Source organism: Nymphaea colorata, chromosome 3 (assembly GCF_008831285.2).
Source record: "Nymphaea colorata isolate Beijing-Zhang1983 chromosome 3, ASM883128v2, whole genome shotgun sequence".
In the NCBI taxonomy this organism is placed as follows: Eukaryota; Viridiplantae; Streptophyta; class Magnoliopsida; order Nymphaeales; family Nymphaeaceae; genus Nymphaea; species Nymphaea colorata.
Window position 1 is genome coordinate 11,797,316 of NC_045140.1, and position 19,611 is coordinate 11,816,926.

The window sequence follows — 19,611 nt, forward strand, 5'->3', positions numbered from 1 at the left end:
TTTTTCTTCTTGATTATATTTATATATATATGCTGACCATGTTTTGGCCAAATGATGCCCATGATTAAGTAAGTGAAGGGGACTTGTTCGATGTAAGAGGGGATTCAAACTAAATATATTGGGCAACAGAATATTGAATGTTGTCGAATGACTAAAAATTAAAAGTTTGTCACTAATGGTTTATGATGCAACAATAGTTTGCTGTGCTTTAGAAAGTTTATGGAGAATCATATGCTAAATTTTTTAGTCATTCCACATGCATGTGCGCACACACATATACCAAATATTAATTACACAAGAAAAAGTTGTTTCCCCTAAGATTCCTCCTTTTGAATGAGTTTTCACTCAACTCTGAAAAAACATATATGGCCATGATGCCTCTCTCTCTCTCTCTCTCTCACCAAAGACCTCCTCTCAGGTATTCCAGAGAGAGAGGGGGAGAAAGAGAGAGATGGGAGATCTTTTCATTATTCAATATGTTGTATAATTGTGAGAGAGAGAGAGAGATTGGAGATCTTTTCATTATTCAATACGTTGTATAATTGTGAAGACATGGATCATCTTTATCTTGGTAAGATATGTACCGAGGTTAGCTGACGCGGACTCAAGATCCCATAACATATATCCACAATAAACCCCCCCACACCAAAACAAAACTTCCCACCCATGCGCTCAGATATGAGGAAATTAATTTCAGTTATTTTTCTTGGGAATTGACCAAATTGCCCATGGAACAACGAAATAGGGCTGAGAATTTAAAAAAAAATGATAAGTTATTAAACTGAATGCAACATTTACGTGTATTCAAACTTATATACACGGGCCAGGTTCACATCAGGTGACACGATGCACCTAAACCTAAGGATCCTCAACAAGTATTATATCCACACATTTCCTATTTTGTTTGCATATCTTATATTTTATACGTGTATATAAAATATTGCATATGCTTTACGCTTTTGTCAGGTGATCAATATGTTACGTTATCTACATATTCTAGCATTATAGAAGAAGCAGATTGACAATGTTTTCAATATCATAAAGATAAAACTTGCTTTGAGCCTAGGCTGAGCTTATGGTAATGAATTTGTAACCTTTTTTTGCACTTGTTGGCATTTTAATGCAAATCTCATATATATACATATATATATACATGGATTATATATTTTCTACACAAGACTTTTGCGTTCATAATGTTTTTTAGAGAATATCTTTTGTTATTTTGTTTGGTTTGAATCCGACGTATATCTCATCCAGATTGTCAAGATCCATAAAGAGGAACCTACATCTCTACAACTGGATCTAAGTACATCCATATCTATTAAACTTTGCCCAAATTCATAGATAATTTTTCTTTCTATTTAAAAAAGACATACAGCCCATGTTGAATTCGTATTTGATAGCGGTTTCTTGCATTTGCTCCAGAACTTTTAGATTTCAGCCTGTTATTTCCTTGAATTTTCTCTTTATTTTCCTTAATTGTAGGTGATTGTGGGGCTTAAGATTTGAAAATCCTACTTATTGAGTCAAATATGTGAATTAGATTAAACCTGTATTTGGAAAACATGAAGTTCAACATAAATTATGAAGTTGAAGAAGGGCATTAGTGATCATATTTAAAATCTTAGACAATCAAACGCCTCTTTAGGGCATTTTGAAACAAATAACAATTTGTTACTGATTGATGAATCTGCATTAAAGATTAAAGCAAATTCATATAACACTATAGTATAATGCTTTAGAAATCTGTTTCAATATTTAGAGCAAATCCATCAAACAATAATATACCAGCCCCACAGTAAATCTAACTTGCTTCTTTCTTTGTATTATCTATGATGCCTCTTGTGTATTTGAGAACTTATGGAGAACATTATATTTATATTTGTTCTTACCAGCAAAAACAAGAATAAAAAGTTGTTTTTTTGCAGTTAATATAATATTTTACGAGTAGGTATGAGATATCGTATTTTTCAAGTTACACTATTTTCATTTCTAAGCATGCATTCCTTTCAACTTAAAAAAGTGTCTTTCTGTAAAAGCCATGAAATAAAAAGTTTGAAGTGAGAAAAAATGTTTTCCATGTCCAAATTACATTTGGTTTTATTTATTTGTCAAATTAATGAACGGTTTTTTGCATGAAAAGTACGTCCTCATTAAAATTTATATTTTTAAAATTATAAAAAAAAACTAAAAATAATATTTAGGAAATACGGCCATTATCCATGACGACATTTCTAAAAAAGAGCAGGATATAAAGGTAATTCAAACTACAGTGTGCCGATCTAACGAGAAGATGACGGACCTACCATTTTGCGATGGCAAGGGGGAAAAAATGCAGACCCCACGTCATGATGAGTTGAGGAAACGCTCCATGGCTCTCTGCTTCGCCAGCTTCTCCGCCGTCTCCCTCCTCCTCTTCCTCGAACTGCTCTTCTGAAACCCTCTATTGCTCCTTCTTCTCCATCCACTCTTTATGAAGAACTTATCTTTGGTCCTCGGAAGATGTACGACTGTCGTGGCTTGGTGGCCCTCAATGAATCGACTTCTTGGTCCTTCCCGGGCGCTAAATGGAGGAGGAGCAGAAGCATCTCTCTCGCCAAAAGGGGTTTCTGCATTCTCAGGTAGCTTTACCTCCGGTACTTTGCTCCACAACTCGGATGTCAACCATCTGTTTTATCGTTTGATTTGAAGAACTCGCGGCCATTCTCCTTTCTAGTCAAGATGGTGCTTCAGTTGGCACCTTTGCGATTATCACCCATGGCGTTTTAGTCTGTGCGTTGTGTTCCTTCCCCTCGTCGTTCTCAATTACTAAAAGAGAAAATTCATGGTGTCTCTCAACTTCGGCATATTCTTTTCAACCAATCTTTATGTCCGGAGATCTTTCAAACAAGTAACAAAATTTTCTTTACGTAGATAATACAAGAAAATTGCTTATGGGATTGGGGCCAACTGTTTATATATAAAATTTGCTGCAATATCGGAATGAACTCCTTGGTCACTTTGTGTTTGTAAGTGGACAATTTCTGTTTCAGCCTCCAGCAGATGCAATCTGCTCTGTCTTATGCACCAACCTCGATAACGATACACGTGGATTTTAAGTTTGCCTTTTCCTCCTGGAATGTTAATTCAAGTTTCCTTTTTCCTTTATCTTTGAGATGTATTGGTGTCAGGATGGCCATCGTTCTTATGCTTAAGAAATCACTTCAGGCTATGTAATGTAATGAGAATGTTCTGTAAGACGTAGAGGAAAAAAGTGATTTTGGAATGACATTAGGCAATTCGATTCGGTTTTGGCGGTTGAAACTTTGTCAATGCATACTCTTAAGTGTTATGATTGTCTTCATCAAAATGGACCCATGCCAGCTTAGGTCATTTATGTTCTGTTCATCTGTGCACGGGCAGTTGCTAAGTCTCCCTTGGCTTGACTTGTTGATTTTTTCCATCTTGTAGCATGGGAAATCATACACAACCAAGATATGTTGTTTATGGATCTTCAAGAGGCCGGGATATACCGATCTTTGTGATGATGCCAAAAGATACGTTTGGGATAGATTCATCAGGAACACCAAGGATTAGAAGGTAATGACTTTTCTATGCTTCAGGGTTTGTGCACTTGGGTGCGTGATTCCTTTGTCTGATATCTATTTCTAGGAAGGAAGCTTACACAAATGTTTTGAGGCATATTTGTCTTGAAAAATGATAAGGCTCAATTCGTGTTTACTATCTGAATTCTGAATATTGGCATGAAATCTCATTCCTTTCTTCTTTATTGCAGAATCAAAGCTTTGACTATGTCTCTGAAAGCGCTGAAGTTGGCCGGTGTACATGGCATTGCAGTTGAAGTTTGGTGGGGACTTGTTGAGCGGTCCTCCCCTTTTTCATATAATTGGTTTATGTATGAAGAGCTGTTTAAACTTATCCTTGAATTGGGATTAAAGTTACATGTTGCCCTGGCATTCCATTCAAGCGTTCACACATCATGTGGCACAAAAAATCACATTAGCCTTCCGCCATGGGTTTTAAAGGTGAGTGCTGCAGTTACACTCGATGATTTGAGAGATGTAAGCATAGTTATCAATATTACAACATTTTGTAAATATTATAATTTTATTATCAGAAGAGCTCTGACTGAAAAAGAGGGGAAAATTTCACAATATTTTTGAAATATGCCAAAAATAGTTGTATCTTTGCAATAGTATCATGGTATTTTGCATGTATTTTTTGGAAAATTCGTTATATAAATAAATATATAAGTATGTATTTATGTATGAGTTCTTTATTAATTTTTTTGTAGCTTAAACATTAAACTTTTACAGGGTTTGCTTTACAATTTTACAAGAAAATGTGAGACAATTCATTAGCTTGTAACCTTTTTCTTGTTCTCTGTGCTTCTTTCAATTTTAAAATTTCTGTGAATTCCTTCAGATTTTTTCAATAACGACCACATTTTGCAAAAAGCTAGCAAGAAAGAAACCTCCCAAGTATTTGTTGAAACTTGAAAGCAATGTTGCTTTTCATGGATGATGGATGTACATTTGAACTTTGAAGTCAGCCTTAAGCCCTTGTATATTGTAAAACATTGCAGATTGGTGGCATTAATAAAGATGTTTATTATCGGGATCAGCATGGAATTTGCAGTAATGACTATCTTACCCTTGGGGTAGACCATGTTCCATTGTTTTGTGGCCGCACTGCTCTTCAATGTTATGAGGATTTCATGTTAAGTTTTGTAACTAACTTCAGATCTCTTATGGGAAGCACAATAGAAGAAGTGAGTATTGGTCTTGGACCTTCTGGTGAATTAAGGTACATTACATTTGATTACCATAACCAGTAGTTTTAATTATTATCTGCAAGAATTACAGGAAATAGTTAAGCAATTCTTCCTTGTTGGGTTATTAGTTATATGTCACCTTTCTCCAACTTTTCTTTTAATTTCAAATTCCCATACATCTGTCTTTACTCCCTTTTGCCTTAGTTTTTTTTTCTGTTTTGTGCTTCGGCAATGGTATCAGTGATAATTACCATGTCATGGCAGTTATAAAAATCATGTATCCTCATATTTATTGATACAGTAGAACTGTCGAAGTGATAAGTACACAACTGCTCCTTTTCTTTCTTTTGTGGGCTCTATGGGACCCTAACCATGGTCCCAAATATCACCAATATTTTCAAAATATTGCAATAATATCACCAATTTTCCGAAGATCATAATCATATCACCAAAAGAGAATAAAATGAAAAGGGAAATTTAGTGCAATATTTTGAAAAATGTCAGCAATTTCCGAAGATCACAATCATATCACCAAAAGCGAATAAAATGAAAAGGGAAATTTAGTGCAATATTTTGAAAAATGTCAGCAATTTCTTCTCACAAAAATGTTGTGTTATATTCATGATATTTTGAAATATTTATTTTGAGATATAACTTGTTTGTTTCTTTTAACATTTAACGATTATGTTAAATAAATTTTAAGTAATTTGTACATAATTTCATAAATTTTCTATTAAATTTTGTATATTTAAAAAATTTTGATTTCCTGAGATTTTCCCAAGAAAAATAACTTTTGGATTAGTACCTGAGAAAAACCTTGCAGTAAAAATTCGGAACCTACATCTGTGACTGTAAGTCTAAGGTTACACAACCAAAATGCTTCAGATGCATTATTTGGGCAGATAAAGACAAAGATCATATTCTTATCTACCTTTAGTATCAATTGGATAAGCTGATAAAGACACTACATTTTGTCTGAAGATTTGCTTCTTCAATCAGTACTTAAAAAATATCCAAAGCGGAGGGTCTTCCTTAGTTATAAGAAATTGACATGTGCTGCTTGTATGCCTTAGTCATGTAACATGATACTTTATGCTCCTGCATGACTTTTTTTTTTGGCTAGTAAGAGATATGTGCATAACCATAGTAGTTTGAAGAAGAATTTGTTTTTTGAAGCAGCAATTTATGTAGAGGAAGGATTTAAAAGTGGCATCGTTTTTGTAGTATATTGGAATTGTATCGAAATTACATTACAATGTCAGCACTTACATTTGCTGTATTACATACCTGCCGTCATGGAAAGCAGTTAAACAAATCATCCCCATGTGCAAAAGATTATTACATTTCTTTATACAACAGTTGAAAATTTCAGCCTTCCAAAAACAATACTGTTTATATTTTTACTTATGCCTCAAATGTGCTGTATTTTCTCAAGTGCAATTAAGTCATCATCTTGTAACACGTTGGTGTGCTTTTGTGAAAACATCTGCCATGAACATTACGGAGTTCACTAGCTTTCATAGTTGACTACCAAATGCATGTATATGAAGAATCTTTGGCTATGGACTAGCTGACATCTTTAATAGAAAAAAGAAAAATAGCCAATGTTGGTGCGAGGTGAGCCAAGATTCCCTGTAGTCTTGGGAGTATGAGGAGCTTCTTCACTAGCTGGCCTAAAAATTAATAATTTTGAGTAGTCCACGCATGTACATGGTTGCTGGCAGTACATCTGCACTCTCTACGGAAGGTTATATGCAGTCAAGTGTTTCAACAAAGATGGTACTATAAACATCTAAAGGATCAAAAGTAAATTTGTTAAGTTAACCATGATTCATAGCATTGTTTGGGGCTTTGGGACTTGATCAAGGTTAATTGGGAACATTCTATCCTTAGGTACTCTAGTGAAACTCTCTCTCTCTCTCTCTCTCTCTCTCTCTCTCTCTCACACACACACACACACACACACACATACACACACCAAGTGATGGGTGGTGCAACTGGTCGGGTTGGCCATGTCCTCAATTTGATTCCTGGAGGGTGCTATCCTGATAGTATTGAGGAGTAGTGTTGATCTTTAGATTAAGGGTTCTATTATGAGGCCAAGTGGACCAGTTCTTGTCCCCCCTCTTCTCCTCTCTCTCTCTCTCTCTCTCTCTCTCTCTCTGTGTGTGTGTGTGTGTGTGTGTGTGTGTGTGTGTGTGTGTGTGTGTGTGTGTGTGTGTGTGTGTGTGTGTGTGGAAGTAAAATGTTTTAGGCATGGATGCATGCCTATGTATGTTTTCTGGCGCTCATACTTTTCTATTGCAGTAATAGGCCTTTGTCAAATGTCTATAGTACATTTACAGAAAACGTAATTGAATGTGGCTGCAGGTATCCTGCTCATCCTGTACATGATGGCAGGTGGAGATTTCCCGGTATTGGTGAATTTCAGTGCTATGATAAGTATATGTTAGTACAACATTTTTTGTGTTTCTGATGATCAAATATGTATAGGAAAGTTTGCTTATGAGTTAATCCTTCAACAGGATGGAAGACTTGAGACAAGCTGCATATCAGCTAGGAAAACCTGAGTGGGCAGAGAAAAAGCCTGAAAGTGCTCATTATTATAACAGTCATCCTTCAGAAGTTCCATTTTTCGAAGATGGGGAGGAAAATTTTCTCTCTGATTATGGGCATTTTTTCCTTGTACGTGCCACAATACCAATGTCACTCATGGATATACCAAGCATGCTGTTCTTGAATAAGATATAAATGACTGAATTTACCATTTAAATGAATTAACCTCTTGTTACAGGAACAATATATTGCCTTATAAGAAATGTGTCCATTCAAATGCAAAAGCATAAAGCATGGCTGATGCAGGATTCTTTTATCACTGTACATGCTTTTAATATATGGAAAAAAAAATTGGGAAAATGAAGAAAAGGAACATAAACCTCCTCTCTTTGTTTGCAGGATTGGTATAGTGCAAAGCTAATTCAGCATGCCGATGCTGTTCTTGCAAGTGCGACAAGTGTGTTTAAAAATAATCAAGATGGGCAGCTAAATTCTGTGCTATTAGTTGCAAAAGTAGGTGGTGTACATTGGTGGTACCGTACACCTTCACATGCTGCAGAACTTACTGCAGGGTACTATAACACTGCCACAAGGGATGGTTATGATCCCCTAGGTACTGTTTTGTCAAGACATAGAGCAGCACTGCATATTCCGTAAGTTTCTATCCAGAGGTACAATTAAAATAATGGTCCATGTATAATTTTTAACTTAAGCAGTATCATTTTCTGATATTTGCCAGTTTCTATGTTCTATTTCTGCCTTTGCAGCTGTTTGGAAATGCTTGACAATGAAACACCTAGAGCCTGTTGTTGCAGTCCAGAAGGTTTACTTGAACAGGTCTGCAGGATTCAGTTCCCATCAACTTTATTCTCATTGGTGATCAATTTTCTCTTTACTCAGGTTGCATATTCATGAATCATGTGCACGGAAATATGTCATTGATGGATTATGCATGGTGTTGAAACAAAATTTTAAAGTATTCAGGCAAAAATTGATCCAACTCAGCCTGGTAAAAGCTGAGATTTGGCAGTATGAACTGAAGCTGGTGTAAAGTTGTAAACATGGATTTGGAATAAAACATGCACATAATTGTGGATCTAAAGCTCTGGATGGCAAATTTATGAGTTCGATATGGTATCATAAGCCACTGACTTTTTCAAGACTTGTCAAGTAGAGAATCCTTAGGACAGCAGGTATACGTTTTTAGAGTGAGAAAACAATTGATGGCTCAGACTACATTAAAGCTGATTACAAGCTTTTCGTATTTAATGTACACAGTCCATAGCATGTTCTTCAGAAAACAGAAAACGATGATTGCAGTTTTATAGTTCTCATGGAGGCCGATTATCTAAGACACCATAGATATATCCCTGAGCAAGTTGGATAAGGCTCTTTTTTGAGTTACTCAGCCAGTCAACTATGTTTAAGCTCATTGTTAATCAGACAGGGTTTGTGTCATGTAGCTAGAGACTTAGAGCCATTTCTATGCTAAAGACAGTCTAACCTAATCTGCCAAAATGTTTTTCTAATCGAATCTGAGCAAAAATGTGCCAGATTGGCCTGACTAAGTCAGACAATTAGAGCCTAAACTGATGCTTTTATCAGCTGATTCTATAGATTCAAAAAGATATCAGGCAAAGATCTCAGACTTATTTGTTGACTCCTGGATCCAAAACAGCTCTAATAAGCCAAGGGTTCCACCAGCATGCAGTAGGACCCAAACTTGTGATGTGGACCCAGTTGTTTAAATTTTGATCTAGATATGGACATATCTCTGTGTTTGTGAGAGAGTGTGTGTGTATGAGCGAGCGCACGGGCGAGAGAGAGAGAGCATTGTATTAGCATGCAAACTGTTGCATATCTGCAAAATATTAGATTGGATTCAAAATTACTTCATTAAACCAGTGACAAGCTCACTCAAACTGAATCATTTAGAGCATATTTTATGACTTTTAGTGAAGGAGGTGGTAGTTTCAGGCTTTCAGCATGCTACTGATGTCCCTTTTGGCATTTCCTGGGAAACATTTTCTGATGTCAAAGATGCAGAATGTGGCAAGGAAAAAAATTTTATTTGTGACGGGAAGAAATGCAACAGAAAGACTTGACAAGGTATATCTTTTTATACTTGGTGAGCTCTCTAGCTTATATGCTGTGATATTTGAAACAAAATGTGTCATGTAGTTGTTTCCATGCCAAAGCATCTTGTACAGGCTAAAATGTTGGGTACTGAATGTCTGTGGAGAAGTTCTCAAGTTTAGAATCTCAGATGGAGCCCTTTGTTGGAACACATAAAAAAATATTTATCAGAAGTTCATGTTGCTTTCATAGTTATTTATGAGAAAATTGTTAAATATCTCAAATTTTTATTTTAAAATTTTGTTTTGAGGTTTTCTATTGTTTTATGAAAAGAAAAACACCATTGTTTCAGTTTTTCCTGAAAATCTGTTGTCTATCTTTTGCCAATGTAAAAATTTTGTGGTAGGAGTTTTGCTAAGTTCTTTCCGTCCATGTTTGAAGGATGTAGGTAATTCTTTCATGGGAACTGAGCATATGTTTGAGCAAAGTGTGTGTCCAGTGTTATCTAGTGAAAAAGATGAAAGATCGTTATAATAGGACAATCTTTATTTTATTAAGTAGAACTTGTTGGTCTAATTATTCTGGAAAAGTAATAGTGCATATACATACAAAAGAAAGGCAAGTAATTTCTTTTCTCTCTTGACCTAGCTGTGAGTGAATTTGGGACCTTTTCAACTAAGAATCACAAGACACTTTTTTATTTTCACTAGGCACTTTTTCAAGGTTCAAACTTCAAACATCGGTTAACTTTCATTTTCTGAGGATTTTGTTAAAATGATCACATTTCTTAATTTTCTGTTGAAAAGTTTTGTTTGCCACTTTCCAACTTCTAGCAGATCTTTGGTTTTGTGAGCAGTTGGCTGCTATGACATAAGAATATGATGGTGCTAAGTTGATTTATCTGAGTTCATTTATCAGATTGAGATCATTGTCAAAACTTCCTAAAAACTTTCAAGATCTATTTTTATGACCTCTTACCTGATAAATTTCATGTTTTCTGCTTTAAAAAATGTGACTGTTCACATGTTCTCTATAGACCTGCCTTGCAGGCCAGATTATTGAAAACTCTCACCTTCCTTGCATGAACCATGCATGTCAAAGGTCATGTTAAGGCAAAATTTGCTAAAAAGAAGACTATATTTGGAGTGCATAAACCCCAGAACAAGAGAAAGAAAACCTTTTTTAAGTCTTGGAGTACAATTTGTGAGTCCTTGAACCACAGATGTAAGTGACAGGTTAATTTATACGGGTGTGGGTTCAATCTCGAAATATAGTATAATACTGTGTCTTATGTGGTATGATATACAGTACAGTGTCATAAATAGATGGTGTTATATGGTGTATCTTGACGCTATATGTGCATTACAAATATGGTATTTACCACTGATTGTGCACGAAATTGGGCTTTTCCAGTGTTATCACTTATCACCTTTCTTTGTTAATTGTAGTGCTTTTTTGTCAATGATGTCAAGAGACATCGGCTTCTTGTGGTTGAATTAGGTCTCTGGTCTCTTGTTTGAGATGAGGCCCAGTTATGTCAGCTGAACCTACTAGATGTGGAGGATCTCCTAGCTGATGTCCCTGTCCGGCTTTATTTTCTGCATCAAATCAGGGCACCTACTCTCTTTTTGTTTTCACTTGTCAGGATGGCCTATGTCGAATTATCACAAACTCTCGTTACTCAGAGGCAGACTGCATAAGATCTTTTACTTATTGGAGCATGAATGAAAAGATTTTCCAGTTTGATAACTGGAACAATTTTGTTCTTTTTGTCAAGAAAATGAGCAACAGAAGGTAGCTCTTTGGCTGCATTCAATAAATGAAACTTTTCTAGCTCTTAAACTTTTCTATGTTGTGAATGGGCTTTGCCAGGAACCATTAATTTGCCTTTCTTTTTTGACAGGTGATTGATTTTAACCCTTGATATGGGTGTTTGCATTAAAGGACGTGCAGTATTCTTTTTGTGGATAGCATATTGTTGGGTAGCTCTCAAAGCAATGACACAATCAGCACTTTGAGGAGTCATTAGGAAGAAGGCTCAGATGTGCTTGATATTGGGTACTTAATAGCACTGTCCTCCTTGTCATATTGTACATATAGACGTTTCTTTCTCTTTGATACCAGTGTAAGCCTGTCATTGGAGGTGAGTTGCTGTCATATGATATGACCTTCATATGTCCTGTTGCAATATGCTATGGTTCCATCCAATACGGAAAGGGTTTTCCCTTTCACAGAAATTTGTTTATGTATGAAGCTGATGTTTCCACTCAAGCTTCAGGTTCTGAGGAGGGAGTATTCCGCTGATCATATTTTAAAAAAAGACTACTCCAAATAGAGACTGGATTTCCACTAGATGGGGTTGTAGATTGCAACGTTATCAAAATTGGCTCGACTGCCCCAATTCAAATCCAGTCAGTGGGATGGATTTGACGTGCCATATAGTGGGCTCAACCCATGCATGTATTGTGCCATATAAATGAACAAGATTTTTATGCTTTCAGACAAACTTAAGTTTTTACTAAAATATAAAGATCTGTATCATCTGGCAACAATGAGAAACACGTCTGATCATATGTGAGTGTAATTGATGAGCATGAGCCGTGTGTGTGTGTGTGTGTGTGTGCGCCGGGCTCGCACTCCACGGTAATGACTAGCATGCTGCGGTTGGTGCAAGTCCCGTCGGACTTCAGAACACCGAACCACTGGTATCGGATCTGGATCCAGGTTCATTCAAGCCTGATACAAGATATCATACCTGGATCAGTTCCCTCTTACGTTAGACAGCCCCGTGTCGCATTTGATAAAGTTGCGCTTTTAAAAACGTGTTTTGGCATTTGAACATTCTATTGTTAATTGGAATTTGAGGACATGGTGTAGATCAAAACAGGGATTTTGAGGACGAGGTTGATCTAATATTCATCATAAATCGCAACCCGGCTACATAAACTAACCCAAACGCTACGAATCAAATACAAACTTTAAAGGGTGTGAAATTTGGTAGCTGAGCGTGTTTGATGTACGGAAGTTCTTCCCACATTTTGAAGTTCAAAAGATTGTATGATGATATAAAAATTTGGGACCTTTTCATTAGGTGTTTGATTGCACTCCATGCATTAAGGGGGCGTTTGGCAATTAGAACAGCAACAACATGTATATACATAGAACAATTTATTATTGTTCTCATTGCCAAACAATTATTACGTTTACATGAAGAAAAGGTTATTCATGCAACAAAAGAATAAATTTCTAATTTCAAAGCCTAAAATCACATACTTAGAACGAGATTCATTTTCACATTGCATAACTTGTATCAAAATTCCAAATTTTGAAGAACATAATGTCATCATGTTTGTCAAGTTCTGAATCAAGTAAATCACATTTATATGGTGATAACTCGAAGAAAAGAACTTTTTCTGCCAAAGGAAGATGAAAAATATCCACTTTTGTTGGTTTCAAAGTTTTAAACCATTATCAGTCGAGCATTATGAAGTTGAACTACGTGCCCATGTGGTGGCAGTTTTAGCTCACCTTCCCTTTTTAATTGGTTTCAATTAGTAGATAAAGTTTAATTAGTAGATAAAGTTTTGACGAGCAGCCTGAGCGGAACCCATATATAAATATATATGAGGTTAGGTGGGGCGGAGAATAAATGGGAGACGTCCTGGAAGAGGGGTAGTGAGAGAGGCCCCAGAGAAGGCCGCCCCAAAAGAAGCGGAGGTAGGCGTCTGCCCGGCTGCTCTTCTCCCACCAAGCTCAGAGGGACAGGCGTCTCTGTTCTTCGGAGGTCTCTCTCTATCCTCACCTATCTGTTCTGTAGGAGGGCGTGAAATCTTCCGATTCTTGCAGGTCAACCACTGAACCGTCATCTCCCGTCGTGTATATTTCGTGCCCCAACTTCAATTTTGCTGTTTAATTGATTTGGTCATCTTGGTCATCGTCCTTTCTTGAATTATGTGCTTGGGATTGATCGTCTTCTCTTGCAAAGGCCTTGAGTTCAAGTTTTGTTGATTGGTCTAGTGTGTTGATCTTTAAAGCTTTTTATGTCATCTTTATTTGTTGCGTGAATTGTTCTATTATGTGTTTCGGCGGTCTCATACGTTAGTTTTTTTGTTTTTCCGAACAAATTAATGTTAGCTATCCGTGGAATCTAGTTCGTGGTTACGGTTTATGAAAGATGACGTTTATTTATTGGGAATGATTTGTCGCGTTCTGTCGCCAACAGGATTTGGCTGCCGAGATTTCTAATGCACTTTCTTTGTAGAGTTCCGGTTGCACTTATCTTCTTCGGATTATCATTAGGAAAGGGCATGGTATTGATGCTAAGAAAGTCGACCGTCAGCGTGGGGGAACCTGCGCAATTATAGGTGGCCCTTTTTCTGGCTTCCCCCGCCTTGTGTGCTCTGGGTGACCTGATTCTGACACCATGCTGGTCTTACATTAAGGAGCTTCTACCTGATACGTCGATAAAGAGAGGAGCTTCTACTCATTTCTTTCATTTATTTTGTTTACTAATATAGATCTGAAGTAAGTCCACTAACTTCGCAGTGGGTGCAGCAGCTTTTGTGATTTTTTTTTAATGTATCTTAGTAACCACTTGATCGGTTAACCAAGAGCGGGAGTGGAAACGTTTTGTCGTCAAGAAGAGGTGTATTGATAACAAATTCTTCTCGTAGGAGAATCCAACTCTTACATTTTATTCCTGTCACTTAAGAAGGCAAGGTTTTGTTGAAGCAGATTGGACCATTGGAGTAATGCTCCAGTCAGATCAGAATGTGTTCGGTTCTGCCAATTGTATTCCCAAATTAGTCCTATGGCTTTGCATGTGGGTTCTTGCCCATTCCTTTGGCATGAACTTGTCTTGGGATAAACAGTGACAGTTTCTACCTCACCTCTGAGTGACATTTGCTTAATAGGTGTAGGCAGAGAATACTAATATGTTTACTCCGATTTTGTTGCAAGACTAGATATGTTCTTGGAGATTATATGTGTATGCTTACAATTTTGTCCCTGAAATATTTTGCTGCATAAGCGGTAGTTTACTGATCATGTAGTTTTTCTATCACTGGGTACGCGACCATTGTTTTTCTAGCTTTTCTTTCACCGAAAGCATTTTTGAGTTCTTTCTTGAGATGGCATTTGTAAGCCATTGTCACAAATATCATTCTCGGGAAAATGTCAGCAAGGTTCTTCTTTGGTATTTTTCGATGAACTTGTTTTCTCGGGAAAATTTTGGAAAAATCTCAGCAAATTTGGGAAAAAAATAAAATATCCTAAAAGTTAGAAAAAATAAAAATAAACGACAAACTAATAAAAAAGTGAAAAACCATCAAAAATTGCAAAAAAGTTGTGAAAATTTCCCAATATTTTTGTTTTACTTGTTTCTCTTGTAAATATTGTGAGACTTTCGAAAAACTCCAGATATCTGTGACAATGATTTGCTGTTGCAGACTAGCTTTTATGTTTGTTGTAGTGATGCTTTCATATAGTAGAACACCCAACTATGTTTTACATGATTTGTGTGTTCATCAGTGCACACTTTAATAACTGTTGAGTGCTGTCCCCTTCCTGCGTATTTGTCATGTTATATCTTCGTCCAAAGACGGATCCTTGTCTAGGAGAGGGAGCCACTATCTTGCTAGAATTCCAGCTATTCTTCTCGTTCTTCATTCACTTTCAATCTTGAAGATGATGACTTTGCAGTTTACAGTACCTTGTCTAAGAAACTTCAGTTGATGTATTGTGTAGTGTGATTATTACTCACAGTCGTTGTATACTTGGACCACAATGGTGAAACCAGAATGGTGCATAAAATTACTGAGATATGATGGAATTTGGTCAGATCTCATTTGGTACCATATTTGAACTTCTGTAGTGCTTTTAGATATATGTGTTATATGTCCCTTGATGGCGTATGCTGTATATTTGGCATGTCTAGACATATGCAATCACGTATCCTTGCTGAATGCATTGCAAGTTTGACTTTTCAAATGATTTTACAGGTAGGAAATTATGAATATCCGACATGTTTATGTTTCAAGAATGTGCGCTTAATTACAAGTACTCATCCATTATGATGTTCTTTTATTCAGACACCAGGAGGATCATACTTGAGGGGTCATACATGGCAGCCTTAAGAGCCTTTTGGAACAGTCCTGTGGGACCCAAGACCACTCATTTTTGGGGCCCTGTGGCCAACTGGGGTTTTGTTTTAGCGGTATGGTGTAATTTTTTTTTCTTATCTCTTGTTCAAGTGACTAGATTTTATATGTGCATATTTTTTTCAATGCCTTCTACATTGTAATTTCGGATTGATTATGGAACTGCCCTTCATTTTCCCTTTTTTCAGACGGAAATATGATTCTGCTTTATTTCAGATGCATTTAGGAATTGAAGTGCTTTGCATTTTCATCAGCTACTCTACGAGTGGATTCCGTTGCAAAAACAAAAGTAGATTTCAAAATCTTTTCTTCCTCCTAGAGATCCATTTGAACACGTGCTTGTTAGCCTCATCACTTTCTACACAATGTGTAAAATACACCAGTAGATCTTGTAGTAGGATGATGTAAGAGAGAGATACTTGTAGCTGAAAATGTTGAACTTCTAATTTTTATTCACAAATAGAATTCAAGGGCCTGCATAATTTGTTGCATAAATCAAATTGGGGAAGAGGTCTTCCTTTTGCTCACTATGCTCTTGTGTCTTGATTTTTTATGTATATGTAATTGTTTCTGCTTCTCTCTCTCTCTCTCTGTCTCTCTCTCTCCCTGGCAACTTTTGTAGGTTAATTTATGTTTCCACCTAGTTGGATGATTTATTTTATTGTTGATAGTGATACCATGATTAATCTTCTACAAATTTCCGTACGCTCATCTTGCAGTTTGTGTTATCCTGTGAGCTGTATAAGCCTTCTTTTAGCTTGCGTGTGGTTCTTATTTATGCAGGATGATCTAGTTTGATGAGTTATTTTATTGTTGATAGCATGATTAATCTTCTACTAAAATTGATGTACGCTTAACTTGCATTTTGTGTTACCATGTGAGTTGTATAAGCGTTCTTTTCGCTTGCGTGTGGTTCTCATTTATGCATGACGATCAGGGGCTTTCTTGAATTTGAACTCCTGTTAACATGACATAAGTGCTTCTTGGTCAATGTGTTCAGCAGTCTATGTGCATATTTTAAGAGTTCACTATTAGAATAGGCTACCTCATTAAATTCTTCGTGGTCAATCTGTTTAACAGTCTGCACATATTTTAAGATTTCATTATTAGGTTAACTCACTCACAACCATTTTGAGGTATCAGACTATTTGATGATAAAACCTTATATTATTGGTCCTCCAACATAATACACAGATCACTCATCTGATTGACAGAATTTGTAATGGCTATACAGGGATTGGTGGATATGCAAAAACCCCCAGAGATGATCTCTGGAAACATGACTGCAGGTGAAAATATTTCTGTTTGAAAACCTTCAACTTTTAAGAAATTTGTTAAAAAAACGTATCAAACCTTACCTCTATTTCCTGTTTTTTCAGCAATGTGTGTTTATTCTGGTCTGTTTATGAGGTTTGCCTGGATGGTGCAACCCCGCAATTATCTTCTTCTTGCATGCCACGCCTCTAATGAAACAGTCCAGCTGTACCAGCTTTCTCGTTGGGCAAGGGCTCAAGGGTATGGAAGCATTACAGACTTGATTGCCTTTAAAGTTTTAATTCCTCTGACACACATATGGAGACAATTTGTCTTATTCTGGTGGATGTCTCCTTCCTTTGCAGCCTCTTGATATCCTTGCTTCTTGCTTAGCCTAGCATTTTCTTTTCAGCCTTTTATGAAGTTATGTACTTAGCACGTATATGACGTGAAGATTATACAGTAGTTGCGGAATTTACTGTAGTATACAACTCTTATTTATGACATCAAAGGGATTATGAAATATGTGATGGTCGAGCATTTATTATTCATGTTCTAGCGTGTAGCTGTAATGTGTAATCATCTGCCATTGCTTGCCTTAGTCTCTGTATGCAAATACTGTCAATTCTTTGATTTTAAAATTAAATTTCTTTTTTAGATCTCTCTCTCTTTTTTTCTGTGTGAAAAGGAGGGCGTATGTCATTGTTTACCTATATGGATATGACTGAAGGTACACGAGATATTCACTTTTAACCAGTTTCTAATATAATTTCTACATAAAAGTATATGGATAGGGGCCAAAATGGAATATCCCTGTGGCAAGTTTATTGTCTTAAATATTTTCAGGAACTGCCTAGTTACAGATGCGTCTGCATCATTGTAGTATTCAGTTTGATATGATCTATGTAAATGAACACGGAGACGAAATGATCTCCAAATTGGAGAAAATCCTTTCTTCCTGGTTCATTTGATGTAAATGCAATCTGTGCACTTTCATGTGGGATTAAAGCGTTAGTGCTCACCAAGTCATCAAAATTGTTCATGTCCTTTGGTACACATGAAGATGTATGACATGGCACATACATCTTTGCAAGGGATGATTCTTTATTTCTGAACATTCAGATTGTCTATTTTGTTTCAATATGTGCTTTTCATGTTCCAATGATGCTTAAACTGGGTATTTAACTTTTCTTCTCCAAGCATCTCAAGTTTCTTATGAACTATGCCTGGCAAGAAAGCTACTTTACATAATTTAATTTGGTTAACGTATACTATGTCCAACATGTATGGTTTGGCACCGTTGAGTACAAAAAATTCATCCTTCAATGTACGAGTGCTTTACTTCAGAATATCTCAAAAAGTAAGAGTGATGAATAGGAGTAATGTCAAAAAGCAAGAAACTAAAAAATAATTGGAAAAGTAACAATGATGGTCGCTCGAGAACACTAAGCAGATGAATGCTCAATGGACAACGATGTTCTTATCTAGAGGAACCCACATTGGGAAAGTATCAAAGGATGATGGATGTTTTTTTGTGTGTGTGTGAGAGAGTGAGAGAGAGAGAGATTATATGTTTGGAGTTCTGTCGATGCTGCCTTGTGTTTCTTTTGCCTTCTTTTCTGCAGTCTTTCTGATGTCTATTCCCATTTGTCCGTGTGACAGATATCTCGAGAAGAAGGAAGAAGCTGACAAGAAATAGCTCTTGAGAAAGGTAGTTGCAGTTGGTGACTTGTTCAGCGGATTCAATCAATATTTAGATTTTGATGTGCCTCTTGCACAGGGAACTTCAGCTAAGAACACTTGGCCATTTAGAACATGTCTTGATTTATGCTCTTATGGTCAAAGTATGGAAGTTTGTGGCTTTAAGGTTTCATCGAAGAAAAGTCGCTTTGTTTCAATAAAAGGCATCGTTTTGAAGAACCATTTTCAGTATCGATTGTGGCTTATGTTCAGAACGTGTGTTATTGTTTTCTAACTGCCAACTGTTTAAGTTTGGAAATAAAAATGTAACATTAATAGCAGTGTCATTCTTGCAGAAAGTAATGCAAACCTGATCCACCATTAAGTTAATTTGGTGCATATCTACATTTCATCTAAATGTTGCAGCCACCGAGAGAAGTCGATATGGCAGGAAGTTAGACCTTCCCGCTTGACCCATGTCTAGTGTGTCATAAGCATGGACTGTCATTCACAACAACCGTGCGGGGGAAAGGCCCCTTAACCTTTTATTTTATTCCAACTCCAACAGCAAAATATATATACAGCAAAAATTGGCCATCACTCTAATTTAGGAGCTAAAATGAGCCCAGGGAAGAAACAAAGCAAAAGCAAGATAAAACCAAAAGTTGAAAGAACCAAATTTACATAGCTTGGGTTACAAGAAACAAAATATCATGAGCAAGTTGTTGCAGAATTTGCACTCTGTGAAAGAAGTTGCCATAGATGCTTTGCCATCTCTGAAAAAATGGTTGACGCCCTTTGAACCTGACCCAAAGTCTTCTAAGCCAAGACTTGTTGATAGAAATCAGTAGTATCTTCTGAAACCTGTCAAGCGTTGCCAAAGAATGGTGTCTTAAGGTATGTCATTGATGTCTTACCACCATTGTACTCTCTGGTCAAGACGCAGTCTTTTCGAGTCTATAAATAGAAAGGCGACCAGCTTTCTGCCACTAGAAGTTATGGAGGCAACTTGTAGACAAGCTTGACCTGTCAATAAAAGGGGGGACTTGTCAGGAATAATTCCCGTAGCCAGCCAAACCTGAAGGTTTTTCCTGTGGAGTCCCTTAAGGTAGC

The 19,611-nt window shown here is 36.6% G+C and overlaps 2 protein-coding genes across 10 annotated transcripts; both read left to right on the top strand.

Moving 5' to 3' along the window:
* Positions 1–2,309: 2,309 nt before the first annotated feature.
* On the top strand, positions 2,310–11,677 carry LOC116250574 (inactive beta-amylase 4, chloroplastic). 8 transcript variants are annotated; one of them, XM_031624292.2, is made up of 11 exons: positions 2,310–2,621; positions 3,451–3,579; positions 3,776–4,025; positions 4,586–4,806; positions 7,145–7,222; positions 7,300–7,459; positions 7,730–7,983; positions 8,098–8,206; positions 9,308–9,439; positions 11,052–11,200; positions 11,310–11,677. In XM_031624292.2, exons 1-11 carry the CDS (start codon positions 2,503–2,505, stop codon positions 11,311–11,313), a joined length of 1,605 nt encoding a protein of 534 aa, XP_031480152.1. In that variant the 5' UTR covers positions 2,310–2,502; the 3' UTR covers positions 11,314–11,677. The 8 variants fall into 8 exon arrangements, 6 of the variants coding, with proteins under 6 accessions (XP_031480152.1, XP_031480153.1, XP_031480154.1 ...); XM_031624293.2 differs by having other exon boundaries at positions 8,098–8,167; XM_031624295.2 differs by having other exon boundaries at positions 2,311–2,621; positions 8,098–8,167; positions 9,371–9,439.
* Positions 11,678–13,041: 1,364 nt separating this feature from the next.
* On the top strand, positions 13,042–18,839 carry LOC116251194 (mitochondrial pyruvate carrier 1). 2 transcript variants are annotated; one of them, XM_031625309.2, is made up of 5 exons: positions 13,042–13,282; positions 15,496–15,620; positions 16,799–16,853; positions 16,944–17,079; positions 18,481–18,839. In XM_031625309.2, exons 2-5 carry the CDS (start codon positions 15,528–15,530, stop codon positions 18,515–18,517), a joined length of 321 nt encoding a protein of 106 aa, XP_031481169.1. In that variant the 5' UTR covers positions 13,042–13,282; positions 15,496–15,527; the 3' UTR covers positions 18,518–18,839. The 2 variants fall into 2 exon arrangements, with proteins under 2 accessions (XP_031481169.1, XP_031481168.1); XM_031625308.2 differs by having other exon boundaries at positions 13,042–13,252.
* The last annotated feature ends 772 nt before the right edge of the window (positions 18,840–19,611 follow it).